Below are 21,956 nucleotides of genomic sequence, written 5' to 3'. Positions count from 1 at the left end.
TATTTTTCAAAGATTTTATTTATTTATCTTTAGAGGGGAAGGGAAGGAGAGAAGGAGAGAAATATCAATGAATGGTTGCTTCTCGTGAGTCCCCTGCTGGGAACTGGCCTGCAACCCAGGCATGTGCCCTGACTGGGAATTGAACCACGATCATGTGGTTCACAGGCCCGTGCTCAATCCACTGAGCTACACCAGCCAGGGCGAATTTTATAAATTCTTTATAAATTTTGAACCTTAAGCCTTTATCACATGTATCAGCAAATATGTTCTCCCATTCTGTGGGTTGTCTTTTTATTTTGTTGATGATTTCCTTTGCAAAAATTTTTTAGTTTGATGTACTCTTGTTTGTTTATTTCTTTTGTTTTCCTTGCCTGGGGAGATACGTCCAGTAATGTGGCTATAAGCAATGCCTGTTATTTTTCTGACTATGTTTCCTTCTAGAATATTTGTGGTTTGGGGTCTAACATTTAAGTCTTTAGTCATTTTGAATTTATTCTTGTGTGTAGTATAAGAAGGTAGTCCAGTTTCATTTATGCATGTGTTTTCCAATTTCCCAACACCATTTATTGAATAAACTATCTTTAGACCATTATATGTCCTTGCTTCCTCTGTCAAATATTAATTGACTGTAAAGTTGTAGGTTTATTTCTGGGCTGTCTGTTCTGTCTATTAATCTATGTGTCTGTTTTTGTGCCAGTACCATGCTGTTTTGATTACTATGGCCTTATAGTATAATTGGATATTAGGTAGTATGATTCCTCCAACTTTGTTCTTTCTCAGGTTGCTGATGCTACTTGGGACCTTTTGTGGTTCCATATGTATTTTTGAAATATTTGTTTTGGTTCTGTGTAATACATCATTAGAATCTTGATAGAAATGGTGTTGACTCTAGATTGCTTTGGGGAGTATGGACATTTTAGTGATATTCTTTCTGTCCATGAACACGGTATGTACTCCAACTTCTTTGTATCTTCTTCAGTTTCTTCCCTCAGTGTTTTATAATCTTCTGAGCACATGTCTTTTACCTCCTTGGATAGGTTTCTTCCCAGGTATTTTATTCTTTTTGAAGCAACTATGAATAGAATTGTTTTCTTAATTTCCCTTTCTGTTAGTTCATTACTGGCATATAAAAATGCAACTGATATCTGGATATTAATTTTGTATCCTCCTACTTTGCTGAAGTCATTTATCAGTTCCAGTAGTTTCTTGGTGGAATGTTTAGGGTTCTCTCTGTGCAGTGTCATGTCACCTGCAATTAAAGGCAGTTTTACTTCCTTTCCAATTTGGAGGCCTTTTATTTCTTCTTGTCTGATTGCTATTGCTAGGACTTCCAATACTACGTTGAATAAGAGCTGAAAGCAGACATCCCTGTCTTATTCACGATCTTAAGGGGAACACTTGTCGTTTATGCTCCTTGAGGATGGTGCTTGCAGTTGGTTTGTCAGATATGGCCTTTATTATGTTTAGATATGTTCCCCCTAATCCCACTTTGCTGAGAGTTTTTATCATAAATGGGTGTTGGATTTTATCAAATGCTTTTCCTGAATCTATTGTTATGATCATGTGGTTTTATCCTTCATTTCATTTATGTGGTGAATCACATTTATTGATTTGCAATGTTGTACCAACCTTGCATTCCCAGAATAAATCCCACTTGACCATGGTGTTTGATGTTTTTGATACATTGCTCTATTCGGTTTGCCAATATTTTGTTGAGGATTTTAGAATTTATGTTCATTAGGGGTATTGGCCTATCATTTTTTTTCTTTGTAGTGTCTTTATCTGGTTTTGGAATTAGAATGATGCTGGCTTTGTAAAATGAGGTTGGGATCCTTCCCTCCTCTTGAAAATTATCAAACAGTTTGAGGAGAGGTGTGTGTCCTTCTCGGAATGTTTGGTAAAATTCATCTTGGAGCCATGTGGTCCAAGGCTTTTGTTTGTTGGCAGTTTTTTGATTACTGCTTCGATTTTACTAGGTGTAATCTGTCTATTCACATTCTCTGATTCTTCCTGATTTAGTTTTGGAAAATTATAGTTTTCTAGGAACTTACCCATTTTGTCCAGGTTGTCCAATTTTTTTGGCATATAGTTGTTCATAATATTTTCTTACAATCCTTGGTATTTCTTTGGTGTCAGTTATTATTTGTCCTCTTTCATTTCTGATTTTATTTATTTGGATCCTCTCTCTCTTTTTCCTGAGGAGTCCAGCTAAAGGTTTGTCTGTCTTTTTTATCTTTTCAAAGAACCAGCTCTTGGATTCATTGATCTTTGGTTTCTTTCTTTCTTTTTTTTTTTTTAGACTGTATTTCCTTTATTTCTGCTCTAGTCTTTATTATTTCTTTCCTTCTACTCACTTTGGGCTTTGTTGTTCTTTTAAAGTTCCTTAAAGTGTGAACTTAGATTGTTTATTTGAACTTTTTCTTGTTTTTTTTTTTTTTTTTTGAGTTAGGCCTGTAATGCTATGAATTTTGGTCTTAGCATTGCTTTACCAGTGTCCCACAGATTTTGGATTGTTGTGTCCTCATTTTCATTTGTTTCAAGGTGTCCGTTGATTTCTTCCTTGATCTCATTGTTGACCCATTCATTGTTTAATAATATGTTATTTAATTTCCATGCGTTTGGGTGTTTTTTAGTGTTCTTGTGATTGATTACTATTTTCATAGCAATGTGGTCAGAGAAGATGCATGATAATGGTTCCAATCTTTTCAAGTATATTGAGACTTGTTTTGTGTCCTTATGTGTTCTATTCTAGAAAGCGTCGATGTTGTCTTGATAAGTATTAGTGCTGCTTTGGGGTCAAATGCTCTGAAGATATCAATTAAGTCCTTTTGATCTTGTGTGTTGTTTCAGGCTGCTGTCTCTGTTTTGATTTTCTGCCTAGAAGATCTATCCATTGAAGTCAGTGATGTGTTAAATCCCCAACTATGACTGTATTTCTGTTGATCTCCCCATTTATGTCCATGAAGATTTGCTTCACATATTTAGGTGCTCCTATGTTGGGTGCATAAATTTTTAGTAGGATCATATCCTCTTGTTGGATTTGTTCCCTTTATCATTATGTAGTGTCCTTCTTTGTCTCTAAACGTTGGTTTTAAAGTCTATTTTGTCAGATATAAGTACTGCTACCCCAGCTTCTTTTTCCCTTTCCATTTGTATGAAATAACTTTTTCTGACCCTTTGCTTTAGTCTGTATGTATCTGAAGACATCACAATTGCTTGTCTCTATATCTTCTAGCTTTTGTTCTGGAGAATTCTCTTGTTCTTTCTGTTGGTGTCTGTTTCTGTATTTTCCCATTTTGGCTGCTTTTTATTTGTTTCTATATGTTAGGTAAAAAGACTGTGGTTCAGGCCTTTGTCAGATGCAGCTGACTGGCTGCAGTCACTGTGACTGGCCCTAGTCAACCTGGTTAGAGCTATCAGCAGTCCACAGCATGTGGCCCCCCTCAGCTGAGCTTTTTGTGCGCCGGAGGAACCAGTCTGTGCACAAAGGTCACCACCTTTTATCGGCATTGGGCCCTGGGGAGGATCAGCTGAAGTCTTATAGAGTTCCCAGAAATCTGCATTAGTTGTTAAACTAATTGATGATATAGCTTCAAGCTGTAATCAGCAGCCAGGCTTAGGGTCCACGGGTGGGGTGGTTGCTTCCCTTCAGGCTGATGCCATTCGGAGAGGAGTGCTCTGCCTGAGGAGGATGGCTCCTGCGGTATGGGGAATGACTCAGCACAGCTATCCTGCCGGCTGTTCCTTCGGTTCTCTCCCCTGAGCCACAAACCCTGGACTCTCCTCCAGTGTCTCTAGTCCATTCTGCCCTCCCTCTGCCAGAGACTAGGGTAACTGGCTGCAAATGGTGTATAATTTTCAGCAGTTTGACTAGGAGGTACCTGAGTGTTTTTTTTTTTTTTTTTGTGGGGTGGGCAGTATGTATTCTTCTTGGGATTTGCTGAGCTGTTGTTTTTTTTAATAGAATGGTTATCTTCTGACATATATCTTCTGTATTATTCTCACTCTCTGCTGCGCTTCTGGACCCCAATTACACTTGTGTTACAATATTTTGTATTTAGCACAAATCTTGGTTGCTCTGTTCTTTGTTTCTTTTTTATTTTGTGTTTTTCTTTTTCTTCCTTCTGTTTGTTGTGGTTTTCATACTTTCCTTGATCTGTATTTAGGTTCGCCCATTCTTTCATCAGCAATGTTTAGGTTCTGTTAAGCCCATCTAATGAATTCTTTACTTCTGATCCATTTTTTTGTTCTAAAAGACATTTAAAAAGTTTTTATGACCTTGCTGCTGAAATTTCCCATCTCTTATGCATGGTGTTCACTCTTTTCATTATATCTTTTATCCTTTATATCCTTTGTTATTTTTATAAAACTTATTTTAAAGTCTATCTGGTAATTCCACCATCTAAGCCATGTCTGGGTCTGCTTCTTTTGACTAGGGGACACATTTTCTTGATCTTTGTGCATCTTGTAATATTTGATCATATGGTGAACATGTAAGAAAATTATAGTAGAAGTTAAATAATATTTGCTTCCAAAAAAGCTTCTTTCAAGTGGCTAGAATGGGTCAATGAGATCTCTAGTTAAGCTGAGTTTGGCTTCCTTGCTGCTTCTGTTTTATTCAGCTCATTGTTGGCCTCATGTTTTGAGGGCTTGGGATCTGAGCAGTAATGAGATTCTGGCTATGTGTTTTTTGACTTCACAACTGAACCACTAGCTTGCAAAACTGTGGTGTATCTGTGTTTTAATGTCCTGGTGCCCATTTGTAGGGTAATGGTAGAGTTTTCTTTATGCTTTCAGCCCTATCGCTGGATCTTTCTTCAGGTAGTCTCTGTCTGACCTCATACCTTTCTTCCAGGCCCCAATGTGTTGGGATTTCTCTCAGGTCATTTGGTTTAGGCCAGAGGCTTTGGAGGGCAGCTGCTTTGCATTTTCCTCATGTGCCTCTCATGCCCCAGGGAACATCTTGCTCAGCTTTCCTGCACTCCCCACCATTGCCATGCTACCCCATGGAGCTGGTGAAGACTTCAGGGCAGGAGTTTGTAGATGGGTGCAGACTGGTTTCATGGGCCTTTGTGACGGGGGCTCCTGGGAATTCTAGTCTCTCATGCCAGTACCTGTGTTCCTGTCAACAGTAGTTCATTAAAATTTGTTTTTCTTTACCTTTTTTAACTACTTTTTCGGCTATTTGTCAGTGATGAGAGTACCTGTCACTTTTCTTTTAGCCTCTACTGAGGACATGCTTATTGATTTTTAGAGAGAGGGGGGAAGGCAGGGAAAGAGCGAGGGAGAGAGACATCAATTAGTTGCCTCCGGTACACACCCCAACTGGCGACTAAATCAAGTCTGTCACTTCTTGATAGTTAGTTCTTGTAAATTTTCTCATAACCTCAGCTCCCTGATAGGTTGAAGTCAACAGGTACCCCAATTTTGTGGCTTTTATGGTGTGTTTCTTTTGTTATGATGAGATCAGTGGTATTTGTGAGTACTTTCCAAATCCCACTGGAAGTGGTCATATTCTTTGTACTTAAATGTTTAGTACGTCATGTTAGGTGGACCATGCGTGAGTGTGGTACACACCATTTTTCCTGGGCATTATCATCATTTAAAGACCTATTTTGAAAGATAATCTTTATTATCTTTGTATCATTATTTGAAGACATTCTGTTTCATTAGTGAAGTGACTTGTTCAAGATGAGAATTTGAAGAGTCGTATTTCTTTAATGCGCTATATACCTGTTCTAGTCTATAGAACTTTCTGTGATGATAGAAATGTTTTGCATGTACTTTGAGCAATATGGGAGCCTCTAGCTACTAGTGGCCCTTGAGCACTTGGTATATGGCTAGTGCAACTAAGGAACTGACTTTAATTTATGTTTAAATAGCTACATGTGGCAAGTAGCTGCTATAATGAATATAGCACAGGTCTATGTACTATACATACTATGGCAATAGAAGTATCTTAATATACACAGGTATGCTGAGAAATTCACAGAATCATTGTGCTTAAAGGTATACTTCTATTGTTAGCAACTGCTTTAAGACTTTTTGACTTTTTGATTGTTACCATTTGAAACATTGTATGTGACTCTGGGTTCTTTGTGAGAAATGGAATATGTAAAAATCAAAGTGAACAAATAATTAGCTGTCCAAACTAATGTTCATTTCAAATATCTGTCAGCTATTTGATGATCTAATTGTAGAAGAGATCCCATTACAACAAAACTCCAGCTTTATTTCCTGAGGCTTTAGCTACCCTCCTCTATAGTTGTTCAGGAAGTGCAAATACGGACCAGCCCGAGTAGATGGGAATGTGTTTATCAGGTCAATAAGTAATGGAGATAGGAGTAGAATTCTTAAAGTTCCTAAATCACACCCTGCTCCTCCACCCCCGCCCCACCCCGCCCATTCACACACCTCCCTGGAGTGTAGTGTGCACCGTGAAAAGGGTTCAGGACAGAGTAACTGCACGATTGCCAACTACTAAATTAGCTAAGCAACTTCTGTAAAACCGCTTAGATGGCTCATCTTTAAATTGAAGGTCACCTGAATCTCAATTCTATCATTTTAAGATTAGAAGGAATCTTGACTTGGTCTGATTTCTCTTCCACTTTTAGACAGAAATGGTTACTGAAAACTTTTTTCTAACACACGCAAATGTAAATATGCATATAAATAAAAGTATAAATATATATTTAATTTTAAAGATTCTGGTGCTGAATACCTCCTGATGAAATCAAATTGATCATGTGATCGACCTTGTTTGTTTATTCACGTTGAGAAGGAGATATTTACGTGTGTTCTCTTTTATTCTTTCGTAGCTGGACAGATTTGCCAGCATAAAAATTCCAGGGAGCAAGAAAGAAAGGCCTCCACTTCCCAACCTGAAGGCTGCATTTGCCAGCCGTGACTGTGCCTCAGAGATGATGGAAAACCTTCCGAAGCCACTGTCAGAGAATGAACTCTTAGAGCTTTTTGAAAAGATGATGGTAAGAATTAGGTTCTTATGAAATGTTTGGTGTTAAAGCCTTAGCTTATGGTCATGTTTTAGAAACATGAAACATATCTGGAACTTGTCATGTTCCATAGAGTGGTTTCTGATATCATTTAACATGGCACTTTAGGCATAGAAACTTTAAAGTTACAAAAAAAGAATGTGAAGAAAAACATTGTATCATAGATACTCTAAAGTATCAAATGATACATTTTTGTCTTGAATGGATGATCTAAGTGGCCTGTTTGGGTTCGGATGCATTTTTAGGAAGATGGCCACAGTGCTCTGCTGTGTATGACGTTGTTAAGCGTGCTGATTTGTTGACTTGTTTTCTTTCCTTCTTGGTTCTCAGGATAACCAAGTTCTTATAGTCCTGCAGTAGTTATATTGGTAGAGACTTGAACTCATTCATTTTGGGATGTGCCATTTCTGGGAGAGAAACCTGGTGTCCTTTGTGGCCTTCTTCGGTTGGTTCTAAAATGAATGGTGATTCTCTGACAGACTCAGCCACTGGCGTTCAAGCTGGCTGGACTAATTTAACCCATAACCCACATGTTAAGTATATTCAAACCACTTACTACCAATGAATGCTAATTTTATATAAATAGATTATTTGCATATATAGCTTCTGCCCTCAAGTTGCTGATCTCTTAGCATTCAAAACAAACAATTGAAAAAATTAAGAGTAAAAAATGCCTGAAGGTAATGTTTAATGATTAAGTTATTTATACATTCAAAATAAGAACAAACTACTTTAATTTTTTGTGATACCTCATTAGCTTCAGGGGAAATCAAGCTGGAAAGGAAATCAAAGTAGTTTAGGCATACTTAGTAGAGAGGATGGACTAGAGACAGGTCTTAACTTAGGACAGAATTTGGAGAGCAAAGGGAAGAGCGTTCTCCTGAGATGAGGAAGCAGTAAAGACAGAGCTGGGTTTCAAATAGTTCATGTGGCGGGGAAAATGAGGGGTTGGATAAAATAGACTGGGATGACTATTTGGGACAGATTATGAAAGGATTTTATATGCTGTTCTGAGGAGTTGTATATTATTTCAGCATCATCATTTATTTTGCACATGTCTATCTAATGTACAAATTGGTTTTGTACTTATTGGTTTTGATAGCCTTATTTAGTTTTGGAGGATTATTGCATTCACCTGTTTAGGTTAGGGTATAAGATGTTCTTGGAATTCAAGAAAAAGTTAATAGCTGGACTCTTCATTGGTCAGCTGGAATCTGCAGGTGTTTGCTGTTATGCTGCCTTATTTTCTTTTCATCCGCAAGTGTTTGAGTTCAGTGTTGCACATGGCCCTTCAGAAGACCCCAGAAGGAAAGAATGCCCGGTGTGTGCCTTCATGGGATTCTTAATTACTGTTCGTGATTCTTAATTACTGTTCGTGATTCCCAACTTTTCATTATTGAACATATATTTTATTAGTATTGTTTTGCATGAACCTTATGTTTGGGAACTTCTGATCTCTTATGTCAGTTCTTGATGAAGTGCTGACTTTGATTTTAATTAACCATACACATATACTTCTTTATTAACCCCTTGCCATTATGAATTGCTATAATTTCAGCCTAGAACAACAACAACAAAATTAACCTTTTCCCCTTTATTTGCTAACCCTCGCCGCTCTCAATAAGGCTGTGTAAAGGCCTCTCTCCACGGTGCTACCTTGGAGGACCCAGGATAACCCAGTGCCCTTTCCTTCCCCTCATCCGTGCAACAGACGTGCAGCCGCTCACCTGAATTACCTGTGAGGTGCTGGAATGGGACTTTTGTGGTCCCATTGTGACTGCCTTGTTAAAATAAATACTTTTTTTTTTTTTTTGATCATAGTTGCTGGTGCCATCTGAGTAAGTAGAGCGAGTAGGCTATTGATATTAGATATCAATTACGGAGGTTCGTTTTATCACCACAAGCCATTAAAACGAATGCCTTGAAAGTAGTGAATGTAGTTTATGGTATTTGGTTCTGAACGTGATTGCTTTGGAAGTGTTTTTATGTTAGTCTTACCCTTCTCCTGGCTGAGAGTATCAATTTTAACAGTGTGGACAGGGCAGATGGATATTGGCATTTCTGAAGTGTTTACAGAATACATATTTAATAACTGGGCCAGATCACTTGTTAAACCTTAAATAGGACTTCCTGTTGGCAGAAGATCTTTGGCGATCAAATTCACTTTACTAAGCAGAATATGAAATTGTTGCTTTTTCAGGGCTGCCCAATTTGCTAATAAATGAGTTTGTCACAATGAAGTTGTTTTAAAAAATGAGGACTAGGTTCTTTCCTTTCCCTTCCTTTACGATTCCTTCATCGTATCACAGGCATTACCGGGAAGATCTGCTGATGATTCTGAACACGAGCAGGGTCTTTCTCTTTTTGTAAATGCGAATCAGTAACAGTTTCCAGGTTTTTCAGGGCACCACATTTTTGAGAAATTTAAAGCTGTTTCTTTTTCTGTGGAGGATGCAAGATTTAGGTTTGGTTTGATTTTTGGCTTGTACCTACTAGTGGTATATTAATAAAAATTCTTTTGAGGAGGCAACATTTAGTAATTTGCCATTTTGATCTTTCAGCATTTGCACCTACAGAGGCTTATACCATTTAAAATTTGTATCTAGAGGCTTTGTTTTGGCGTTGTGCCACTTTTTAAATGATTCTTATTTAAGCCCTGGCTGGTGTAGCTCAGTGGATTGAGCGTGGGCCTGTGAATCAGACAATCATGGTTCGATTCCCAGTCAGGGCACATTCCTGGGTTGCAGGCCAGTTCCCGGCAGGGGCCAGTTCCCAGCAGGGGATGCACGAGAAGCAACTGTACATTGATGTTTCTCTTCCTCTCTCCTTCCCTTCCCCTCTAAAGATAAATGAATAAAATATTTAAAAAAATAAAATACATGATTCTTATTTAACATTATCAAAGGCATTTAAGTAATTTTTACGTGAAGTAAAAACTTTGTTTTGAAGAACCTCTTTTTCCTCCTCAAGACAATCCTTTGAAAGACAGTGTGGTAACTTGATTATTTAATGAATGTGAAGTACACTGTAGTACTTCAGCGTTGGTACTCAATTCACTTATTTAGGAAATTGATTTGCTTGGTCTCTGGATAAGAGTTTCAATGTGCTTTTAAAGTGGTGAAGAATTCGTAGTTACACTTCTTAAGGGCTTTTTTTCCCCACTTGTCTTTTTGTGAAAGCAGAACTTTTACCTGAAAGCCCATACTGGTTTCTCTGTGGATCTACTTATGTGAAATAGTTGTGAGGACATTATTATGTATAAAACTTTGATTTCTGGAAGTCAGATTTCACTAGTTACTCTTGAACTCACTGTAGATACATGTAACTGGTTTTTGAACCAGGTGAACGTCGTAGGTACAAGTCGAAAGTGACTGGGTATGCCACCTGTTGCCTCTTCAACCAGCTCCTCAGCTCCTTTCCTGTCCCTGGATGAAATTCCAGGCAGGTCCCAGAGCTTTCTGTTCACTTTCGGATAACAAAAAAACCTTAGTTTAATATAAATAACTTAACTTTCATCCCCCAAACTTCCTCTTTTTCCCCCTTTCAAGCCTGTTCCCCTTGGCGTCTCCAGTAGGCTCTGTTTTGGGGGAGTGAGGACTTTGGCCCATTCTCTGTTTCTCCACATTACTCTTCTCTACTCTCTAGACTGAATGTCTCCTCTGGGATTAGATTGGAGGTGAGGGGAGGAGGAACAAGAATACAGTTGCTGCCCTGGCTGGCATAGCTCAGTGGATTGAACGTGGGCTTGTGAACCACACGATCGCAGTTCGATTCCCAGTCAGGGCACATGCCTGGGTTGCAGGCCAGTTCCCAGCAGAGGACTCACCAGACACAACCATACATTGATACTTCTCTCCTTCCCTCCTTCCCTTCCCCTCTAAAGATAGATAAATAAATAAAAATATTAAAAAAAAGAATACAGTTGCTATAATAATAATAAATACCCATGGTTTTACAATCAGGCATTGGTGCCCTGGAGTGTTTTATTTTTTATTACTGCTGTAATAAATTACTGTTGCTGATTTGGTGACTTAAAACAACACCAACATCGTGTATCACAGTTCTGCAGGTCACAGTCCAGGTTGACTCACGTTGTTTCTCCAGGTTTTACAAGGTTAAAATCAGTGTCTAATGCTTGTGCTCTTTCTTACTGGTGAGGCTTTGGGAAGAATCTTCTTCCAAGTTTGTATTGGCAGAACCTAGTTCCTTGCTGACTGTCATCTGGGGGCTATCTTAGCTTCCAGAGGCTCATTCCTAGGCTTCATGTGGGCCCCCATATCTCAGAGACATCAAATCCACCTCACGCTTAGAATCTGTGGCTTCCCCATCTGTGGCATCTTTTGCTACCTACATCTGGAGAAAGTCCTTTACTTTTAAGGACTCATGTATTAGATTGGGATTATCTAGATAATCCAAACCAATTTCCCTGGGGATTTTAAAGTTTGTAACCTTAATTGCATCTGCAGAGTCCCTTCTACCTGATGGAAGTGTAGGAGATTACATGGGCCGACTCCTTGCTCCTGTGGTATTTCTGTGGCCACCTTTCATCCTCCCCTCCTTAGTCTCACCTGCAGTTCCCTTGTCACTGGTGACATCTCCTCTGTCTGGTCTTCGTTCCCAGTGTTCATGACCCCATTCCTCTGCTGGGGTCACCTTTTGGGTGCAGCACCTCTAACTGGCCCAGGCCTGCTTCCTCTATGGGGTCCACATCTTGTCTGAAGAAAGCTAGTGCCTCCCTTGCCCCAGCTCCTGTCCTTTGGACCTTCAGAATCTGTTGTCTACAAAGAGCGGTTTACTCTGGCTCTTTTTAACTGGAGCTTTTAATTTTTGCAGTTGTTTTCTTCCAGATATTTACTCCTCTAATTCTATGTGGCTTTCTGATGATTAGATCCTCTTTGCAGCATCTAACACTGCTGACTGTTCCCTCCTCTTTGCTTTCCCCCCTTTGGGCACCATGACACCTCTTTCCCTTTCCTGATTTTCCTCCTTTCTGGAAAGTTCTTACCAGTTTTCTCTTCTATTTGTCCTTTTATTTGCCCTGAGTGTTGCTCTGACCACCGTGTCTTTCCCTGCACACTCCTCCAGAGGGCTCAGAGCCCTTTCATGTTGTAGATTGTCTCCTGCTTTGACACCTTGCTGTGGCTGCTACACCAGAACAGTTGTAATCAATCTCTCTAAATATGCTCAACTTGAACAGACCAGACACTGAGCTCATCATTTTCTTTTTATTTTTCTGCTTTATTTGAGATATAGTAGATATAAAACATTGTGTAGGCTTAAGGCATTCAGTGCAATGACTTGATAAACATATATATGCAAAAATAATATAAACAGAGCCACTTTAAAAGGGTGCCGTAACTGTTATCCCAGAGGAGCTGCCTTGGAAGCCGACTCCTCAGACCTTTCAAATGTCGAAGCAGGGCTGAATACCCTGGACTGGGCCCGAACCTTGTGTCTCAAACAATGGCAGAGATAAGGACAAAACAGATATTAGGACTAAAGGACTGATAATTGTGAGAATAAAAATTAAACATATTATTTAGAATTGGCAGTGTCACTGCGTCAGCTTATCTGCACCGATAGAAATTCCTTTAGACTGGTGCAGCCAGTGTGGAACGCAGTGTGGACTTACCTGAAAAAATTAGAAGTGGATCTGCCTTACAGCCCAGTGGTTCCACTTCCGGGAGTACATCAAAGAAACCCGGGACACTAATTCGAAAGAATATATGCACCCCATGCTCATTGTAGCATTATTTACAATAACCATGACTTGGAAATGGCCCAAGTGCCTATCAGTAGATATGTGGATGAAAAAGCTGTGGTAAAGTTACACAATGGCATTCCACTTGGCTATAAAAAAGAAGAGTAACTTACCTTTTGTGACAGCATGGATGGACCTGGAGAGTATTATGCTAGATGGACTAAGCCAATCAAAGAAAGACCAAGTACTACGATTTCATGTGTATGTGAAATCTAGTGAACAAAATAAACTAACAAGTTAAAAACAGGCTCATAGATACAGAGAGCAGACTGACAGCTGTCAGAGGGGTAGGAGGTCGTGGGGCTGGGTGAAAAAGATGAAGGGATTAAGCAAAAATATAAAACACATACAACTCATAGACGCAGATAACAGTATGGTGATCACCAGAGGGAAAGGGGGTGGGGGGAGGTGGGAGGGAGTGAAGGGGGACAAATGATGGAGGGAGACTTGATTTGGGGTGCTGTGCACACAGTACAGTATATAGATGATGTCTCATATAATTGTATACCTGAAATCTATGTAATTTTATTAAACCATGCTACCTTAATAAATTCAATAAAAAGAAAAGGGTTAGCTCACAATCTATGTTGCTAAGGTTTTAGCAGAATTGTAACAACAAAAAAACTACTCATCAGACAGACAGAAGCTAAAGTTTTGATTTGATGACTGCTTGAATAGTGTTTTTGAATGAGACAATATTCAGTTAAATAGCCAACTGATAGGTTTTTTTTCTGTTTAAAGACTACTTAAATATTGACCTTATTCAAATTGCTCTTCAGGCCCTATGTAGTTAGCATGGTTGTAGTTAGGTGTTCTATGTATTTTCTGCCCAGTATTTTCTTGATAGACATTTAATGAATTGTGTACTCATATCCGTATATTGCTATACAATGGCTGAAGCTGCCGCTTCCGAGCTGCTTTAGAATCTGCAGCTTCAGTGTCGTTTTGTACCTGTGCAGTGTATGCAGTAGGTGTCTCAGGAAGAATTGGTTAACACATGATGGTTTATAAGCTTGTTTAGGTTTCTGTGTTCTGCTTAGAAAGAAGCTTTATTATAATATAAAGTAAGTTATTTTCAAGTGGTGGTGTGGATACTGTGGGTGCCCACCAAGACCCCTTCACCAGGGTGGTGCATGCCTACCCCAGTGGATGAGTGAGGGTCCTAGTGATCGACAGCTGCCCCTTATTTAGAGATTTGGCCTCAGAGAACTATGGCTGATTTGGGGGTTTCCTTTCAGGAGGTACTGACTGTGGGGCAGTTTGGGCTGAAGTGAGAATCCACCCGAGGCCATGTTTTCCAATGTCTCCTTTTCCTGTCTTACCTTGCTTCCTTCACCCATCATTCTGAAAGCGTCCCCTCCCTCTATTAACCTCATGCACTCCAATCCCTGTTGTGAGGCTGCCTCTAGGAAGCCTGACCGAAGACAGTGGAGATATGATATGATCACTTTGAGCAGAAGCAAACTTCAGGAGTGTGAAAATTGATGACTCGGCCACAGGATACCCGTTGTGATTACCTGGACACTGTACCAGACGTGGGATCTGGGCTCCAGTTCTGGAGTTTCTAAAAACCAGCTAGCTGTGAAAAGCCATTTACTTGAACAACAATAAGAAGGAAAAAAGCTATTTCATTTCTCCGAGTCTATCTTTTCTGTTCTGTAATATATGGAGCTTAGATTATGCATTATTCAGACTCTCATGTTGAAGATTTTCCCTTAAGGCAGGTGGTTATTACAGGAAGATGTTTGGCTTCCCTTGATGCCCCCAACTCTAATTTCTGGGGTAGCTTTAGAAGATGCTTAGCTTTACTCCTCTGGAATTGCAATAGAAAACGTGGGTGTGCATTTTCTAGAAAAAAAGCTTTCAGTACATTTCCTAAGGAGTTTGTGACCTCCAAAAGTTCAGTGCCAATGAATCACAGGGTTTTCTTCTTTTACCCCTGTGTAGACAGAGGTTAAAAATCTATTCTAAGGGCACTGCACCCTTTACTCATTCATTCATTCATTCATTTATACACGTACACTTTTTTTTTCTGTTCCCATATTTCTTTTTCTTTTTGCAAAGGGCTGAATTTTTCTTATACTTTCCAGTGCCATTTTCTCCTGGACATGCAGAGAATAACTGTGTCTTGGATGAACTCACATACCTCATACATGCTCTTGAGAGGTTTGTGTTGTTATGTAGTTGATTGCAAACTTCTTTGTAGTATCATTTCTTCTGTTTCCTCTCTGTTTTTAAACAGGGACTGTCATCACACCTTTGTTGTGAAGGTGAGTACTGTATTTAGACAAGAGAGGTCAGACAAGCCAGAGGAAAGAGGTTGGGGGAGCTGTGGGTCTGTCTGGTCCTTACTTCTAAATGTACTGCTTTTTTTGTATAAGCTCATGTCATCTTGAAGATGCCTTTCCAGAAAGAAAACAGTAGTCTTTGTATCTTTCATCTGTCTATCTTGAAATTTTATTTTGACTTTAACCACAACTAATGGGTTTTCTGCTTTTTAGTATTCTGCATCTATTTAACTTACTGGCTATGGAGGCTGGGTCATATTTGGTCATCAGACAGAAAGAAATATAAAAAAATAGTGAATAATTTTAAACACATCATTTATGTTCTTATGTCCCCTTCCTTTTATAATAAACATTCCCTAACTTCCCCATTACTTTTTTCCCTGTGAAAATCCTCATAGATAATATAAACTATTTACACTTGTAACTTATAAAAATCATTACAGTGCCTCACCATACTTATATAATAAAGCAATATGTATTTCAGTATAAGCAATTGGCTATGACAACTCAAGAAGGCACAGCACAGTCACATTTGTGACTCTGCCTCATGGTCCCATGAGCACAACAGCTGCAGTGTAGGTTGATATAGGTGTGCTGTTCTGGTGACTCAAATGTCAAAGACAGTATTGTCCTGCGATACTAAATTTCAGAAATTGAGTGCACCTGTTGGTACAACTAAACAAACAAACAAAAGAAAACCAAAACCCAACCCCCTTAAATAAAAGCAGTGTAACTAAGTTACAGAGTAGTAGTTGGATTGTCGGAAAATCCCATGTATAATTAAAACCATACAATAATATTTAATATGCAGCAATTTACATATGAACTCTATTTTACATCTCATTCCATTGAATTAGAGTTTAGGCTTAGATAATTATGATTCTCTCTGTTTTTTAAGGTATGTACACCTCAGAGACAGGAAAGGTTTTTCCCCCTTTTTTTCTGTCGACTGTAGGACGATCCCACTTGCTGTGGAAAGTCTGGCACGCGGTTCCCGCAAACCTTGGCAGCAGCCCCTCAGTCACACTGGCGACCGCAGTGCCCCCCGGTGTATTCAAAGTGCTTCTGAAATGGCGTTAAGGCCTATGCAAATCACTGGGTTAGCAGAAAAAAATAATGAAACAAAACAAACCATTATTCACATGATAGGATATCACTAACCAGAACAGCCAGGAGAGACATTACTAATTACTATCTTTTGTTGGAGTGTCAAATGGAACAGCTTATAAGACCTCAAATATTTATATCAAGGTGTAATGAAGGGAATTTCGACTTTTAAGTGCTTCAACGGTTTGATAGCCAAAATCTGAATCAGCTAAAGCAATAAACTGCAGTGTCCGATGAATTGTAGCCCCCTTATAAAACTTGGAAGAAGTTTAACTTGCTGGGCTCCAGAGGCGATCCAAAGTTCTGAATTTGATGGTCTCATTTCTGAGTGGATGTGGCGTTTCTCTTCATTCAGGTTTTACTCTGTGTACTCAGAAACCACTCGGGGCTACTCATTGGGAGGAAAGCCACTTTGGCTGTCCTTCTCCTTCTGCCACTCTGCCTGTCTGAGGCTGTCTTTCCTTTGGCAGAACAGCTTCTGACTCAAGCAGCTTAACTGGTAGATCCTGGTGACAAGTCTTATATTTATGTGGATGTACTTGACTTGTATTTTTAGTGAGGATTAGGCCTAAAGCAATGTCCGGGTCACTTAAACCCTTGTTTTGAATGGTGTTTGATCAATGTTAGAGTTTTAGGTGGTATCTCTTTTTATAAGTGCAATTTTTCTATAATTTAGGACATTGAATACGGTTAAAAAGTTAATGAGTATTTTAGGTGGTATGAAGAAGAGACAATTAAAACTGTAGACTGCTTCACCTTTTGGAGGGGTCAATACTAGGTATTTGATAATAGCTGCTTGTAGCTATCAGAATCTGGAAAGTGGTTGGCTTTATTTACCTTTTAATTTTTATGATACATGGAGCATTGCTTTTAAAACAGTGCAAGATAGCTTCAGGTACAGTGTTGGTAAAATATATACTTATATATACACCCATATTTTCAAATTGTGAATCTTAATAGCTTTATGAAAGGCAGGTATCTCCAACTGCCTAATTATCTATAGTGATGCAGATGTAATTTTGCCAGCCTGCCAGGAATTTAAAAAGCTGTCTCAGGAAGTGTTTTACCTGTGAAGATGATCTAGAATCCTCTCTTCTCTGTACCTCAGCTCTTTTCCTCTCTCTCCTCCAGGCAGAACTACATGCAAATCATTCCAAAACAATTAATGCTGCTGTAGTCACAAATTATTGATTTTCCGTTCATAGTGGATGTAGGGTGACTGCTCTACTTAGATTCTAAAATGAGGCTTTTTAATTGTATTTTCCAGGAAGATATGAATTTAAATGAAGATAAGAAGGCACCATTGCGGGAAAAGGACTTCAGTATCAAAAAAGAAATGGTGATGCAGTACATCAATACTGCTTCCAAGGCAGTAAGTAGTAGTGTTGAGTGGAGAAATGCTGCTGAAACATGTGGTATGGGAAACAATGCACATGTCTGATGAAGTGCTTAAGTCTGTGGGCGCCACGAGTCAGAGGGCTTCCGAGTGTGTAATTAAAAAATAGGCACACCAACTGTGCGTTTGTTTAATTTAAAAATATTTCTCATCTTGTAACTTTAAGCTGCTTTTGTATTTTAGCCACTCACATTGCTAAGAAACACTGTGATTAGTTGGTTTATTTACTCTAAGATAACTTTTTTTGTTAGCAAATTAATGTGGTTATTGATTTCGATGTCACTTGTAAATTGGGATAGTATTTGTATTATAGAAGAGTGAGACTGATTTTCCTCCAACTGCCTAAATCAGGATGCTTGTGAGTTTTTGTATCGATAAAATTATCTTGTAACTGATTATAAATGTGGACATTGGAAGGAGCATTGAGCCTCTACATGGTTGTCAGTTTCCTAGGGAAACTTGAAATACGCGGGCTGAAGTAATGACTAAATGTCTGAGAAACCATGCCTGGCACCCAGAATCAATTACATTTACTTCATGGACCGACAAATGAGCTTGACCAGTCATATAGAAATTGTAAATAAATAGATTAGATGAAAAATATAAAATGGAAGCTAATGAGGAGGCGATCAGTAGAGAGGCCATACAAATGATTTTGGCTGAATTTAAGCTAGAATTGGATTAGGGAAAAATAACTTAATATACCATCATATTCACAGGATACTTTAACCTAAGCCCAGATTAAATGAATATAAGTTATTTATACTTTAACTCCATTTATCTGATAGACCAGTCAGTGACTCTGTGATATTTATTTTGGAAGAAGACTCAAGTGATGTTTAATTTTTAAGCATGTTTCTTGTTTTGGCAGCCTGCTGTTCAGTTGTAGAAATCATTGAGCACTAAGATTTCAGCTCTTTATGTAGATGGGCGCTGTACTTACTAGCGTGATACAACTTGCCTTTGTACCTTAATGATACTTGGACATCACAAGTTAGCATTAGAAGGCAGAGCTCTTAAGCTTTAGATCAATTTATTTACCTCTATTTGATCTTGAGCATTTTACTGTACCTCCCTGACCCTCAGTTTCCTCATCCATAAGATAGAGCTAATACCCACATAGGCTTGTTATTAGAATTAAATTGCTTATTCCGAGGTTAAAACGTAACGGATTTTATAACTGGTGGCCGCCTCTGTGGTAGCAGTGGTGGCGGTGGCAGTTGCTTTTTGTTTTCATTTTTGTGATTTGTTGATTGTTTGTGCCATTGAAATGATTACACCATAATTAAAAATAGAAGTAAATGTACATCAGTGAAAATACAATTTTACAATTAGTGATTCCACATTTCTAAGACATTCCTTTGTTCACCCATCACATTTAGTGTCTACACGTCAGACACTGTTTTAGGCCTCGGAGATGGAGCACCAGGATAATCTATCAGGTCTCGAGAGCAACCTAGGACAACGCAGAAACACGTGTAATAGGTGACCTGGGTGAAAAAAAGAGCAAGGGAGCGGAGAGGGTGTAACCGTTTGACACAGAGTAGTCAGGGAAGAGTACTCTGACTTGGGAAGCTGAAACCCAACAAGCGTGCCCTTACATGACGTAATTATAAGAGATACTGTATTGGAACTGGTTTAAAAAACCTTGCACTTTAGTTCTTGAATTTCAGGTAATAAACAGACTTTTGAGTAGGAGAACAAGCCGTTTTAAACTTCATTATAGTGGATCTATTTCAGTTTACATTCACTGATTTAAAACTCTAATCCCCTAATCATTTTGTACTTCGGTTGGAATTTATTTACCAGAATTAGTTAATTAGATTATCAGGATTGAAATAGATTAGTTATCTAAAGTCTGATTAAAGCCTGGACTCGTTTAATTGGCGTGTGGAGGGTCAAGGCTTTTCCTCAGAGGGTTCGGAGTAATTCGGCCGGCGTGTAGCACTGGAGCAAGTGCAAGCTGACCAGTCATCTCTCTTCGCTTTGGAAGTGGAAACACATTTTATTAACTCTAGGATGCGGACTTTGTCATGTCAGTATGTTTAGGTTAACGAGTACTCACAAAGTTACCCTGAGAAACCAACCCAAATTCACAGATAGGTTGTTTTAGAGAAGATGTGGGGAGTGTGTGTGTCAGTTATACTTTTGTTATCCTTTCAGCCTTAGAACTTGCTTTGAGATTCTCCTTTTGGGGTAAGCATTAGTATTTTTTAGAAAATAGTGCTGATGGCTAGCCAGTGCTTTGAAAATGCTTTAGAAATGTTCATTTAACTCTCAAAGTAACACTAAAGTAAATTAGCTTGGTTTTTAGAAGAGGGGGGAAAATCAATCAAATTAGGTTATTTTGAAGACCTTAGTAAGTTTCAGGTTAGGTAGCAAAAGTGTAAAACTGAATTTCTTCAGTTAGGTAGGATTTTTAAAATTTTATTAAGCCAGTATTATGTGTAGAGGTGGCAAGTGCCAGATTCACAGGTTTCTAACCTCCTAGGGCACGGACATGTGACCTGATTTTGGCCATTACGATCTGATGGGCAGGGCTGCTCGGGGCTTCTGAGAGAGGTTTCCCTTCCTCATAGAAGGATCCAGAGCAGGAAAGGCAGAGTTTCCACCGCTGAATAGAGAGGGTGTGGATTGCCTGAGACGTCTTAGAGCTGCTGCTCTGGTCCGATGCAGTCCTGCCTCCAGGCGGTTCCATTGCATAAGATACATGTTTTGCTTTAAGCTGCTTTAAGCTGGGTTCTATGCTTTGCGGCTGTGGGCATCCCGATATGCCATCTAGATACACTTTTGCCTATGCAGGATCTCTCTCCATCACTGATTCACTCTGGAAATTACTCTTTCCATCCAAAGGAGCTTCTTATAAGATCCTCCTCTCACCCTGTATACTCAAGCGTACCTGAGAGGGGTAGGTACTACATGGTCTAGAGGCCCATTCTTAGTAAGTGACTTGTCTCAGATGTTTAGCAGCAAGTCTATTGGAGAAAACGTCTTTCAAAAAGAATGATACATATTTTACTTTTGTCTGATTATTTGCTAGAGGGTAAAACTACTCTGCAATTGGTGGTAAGGACCTTGAAATCGGAATGTGATATGATAGTCCAAGTAGAAGTAAATTTACAGTTCCCGAACAATGTAAGAAAATTCTGGAACAGAACAAAGAATATCTTAAGCCACAGTAGCCTACTAATTTTTCCTATTTTCTAAATGGAAGGGAGCTAGAATTTAATATATATAGATCTATTGCATAAATGTATCTAATTATGCTCAATCTGAGAATAGTTCTGTATTGTGGTTTAATATTTTGAATCCTTTTCTACCCTGAAAATTCCTAAAGCATTTTTACAGACACCGTTACATGACATTTTCGTAGTCAAGACTCTTGCCCTTGGTGTGGACAAGCCAGCTTAGGAGCTGTGTCCTCACAGAGTCTCTCCCTTCACTCGAACACTAAACTGGAAGGAAGAGTTTCTTTTCTTTTTGGTTTCGATTCATCATATCGTGTGTCTGTGGTACCAGTGTTCATGTTGATGTTCATTTCCTTGTGGGTACTTGAGTTGTATTTAGGGTGAGCTGGCTCAGGATATATTATGAGTGGATAATGTGAATGTCTCTCACAACAGGATTCACAGAAAGCCATGGATTCGTTCATACACCATTAAAGAATGGGTTAACTTCCCACCCCTTGTCACAAATGATTAGTAAAAATAAAACATTCACTTTACTTTTCCCTTTTTTTTCTGTCAGAAGATTTTTCTATTTGTTGCTCCACGTTTAGGCTTTTTCAGGGTAACCTGTGGCAATACCACACTGAAGTAGTCCTGAAAAGCCAAAACATATCCCTGAAGGTGAAAGCAAATCGCTGAGGCTCGGGATGAGCAGGGGTGAAGGGGGCAGGCAGGGAGGCAGGGTTTGGGAGAGGTCAGGAGAACCAGAAGGATATCTGGTTCTGTGTGGGGAGGTGGAGTTTCAGGGAGAGAGAGAAATTAAGAGTTTTTAGGGAAATTTTGTTTATGCTATACAGTTTTCAATGTCTTCGAGACATTTAGTATGTCTTTGAGAACTATTCAGTGGAGATAAGCATTTGCTCATCATTGCTTTTGGAGTCATCTTTTTTTTTTTTCCACTTTTTGCATACAAGATGATGAGACCATCAGAGTGTTTATTTCTTTACAGATTATAACTGGACTGCTGCTACCAGTCAGCACATAATTATTTTTTTTAATGATTGTACCATTAGAGTTGGGTAAAATTCAGAAATTTCTTTTTAAATCTATACTTCTAGTTCCTCTGTTCTAGCTTCGAATCAAACGCTCTCATTGGCTTCCTGCTCCTCCCTTCCCACCGGGTGTCATCCTTTATCCCCTATTTATGTTTATTTTTTTCTTTTT

General features: G+C 39.0%; 1 protein-coding gene across 2 annotated transcripts in view; it reads left to right on the top strand.

The window, feature by feature from the left end:
- DIAPH3 (diaphanous related formin 3) overlaps nt 1-21,956 on the top strand; it is a 475,029-nt gene that overhangs the window by 41,683 nt on the left and 411,390 nt on the right. For both annotated transcript variants that reach the window (XM_037038667.1, XM_037038668.1), the window contains 2 exons: nt 6,819-6,986; nt 17,437-17,541. In XM_037038667.1, the coding sequence (XP_036894562.1) occupies nt 6,819-6,986; nt 17,437-17,541 (273 nt within the window). The remainder of the gene's footprint in view (nt 1-6,818; nt 6,987-17,436; nt 17,542-21,956) is intronic.

The sequence above is a fragment of the Sturnira hondurensis genome, unplaced genomic scaffold (genome assembly GCF_014824575.4).
Source record: "Sturnira hondurensis isolate 20B ecotype Veracruz unplaced genomic scaffold, ASM1482457v3 Scaffold0024805, whole genome shotgun sequence".
In the NCBI taxonomy this organism is placed as follows: domain Eukaryota; kingdom Metazoa; phylum Chordata; class Mammalia; order Chiroptera; family Phyllostomidae; genus Sturnira; species Sturnira hondurensis.
Note: the sequence above shows the minus strand (reverse complement) of the source record. Positions and strands in the feature narration are given on the sequence as shown.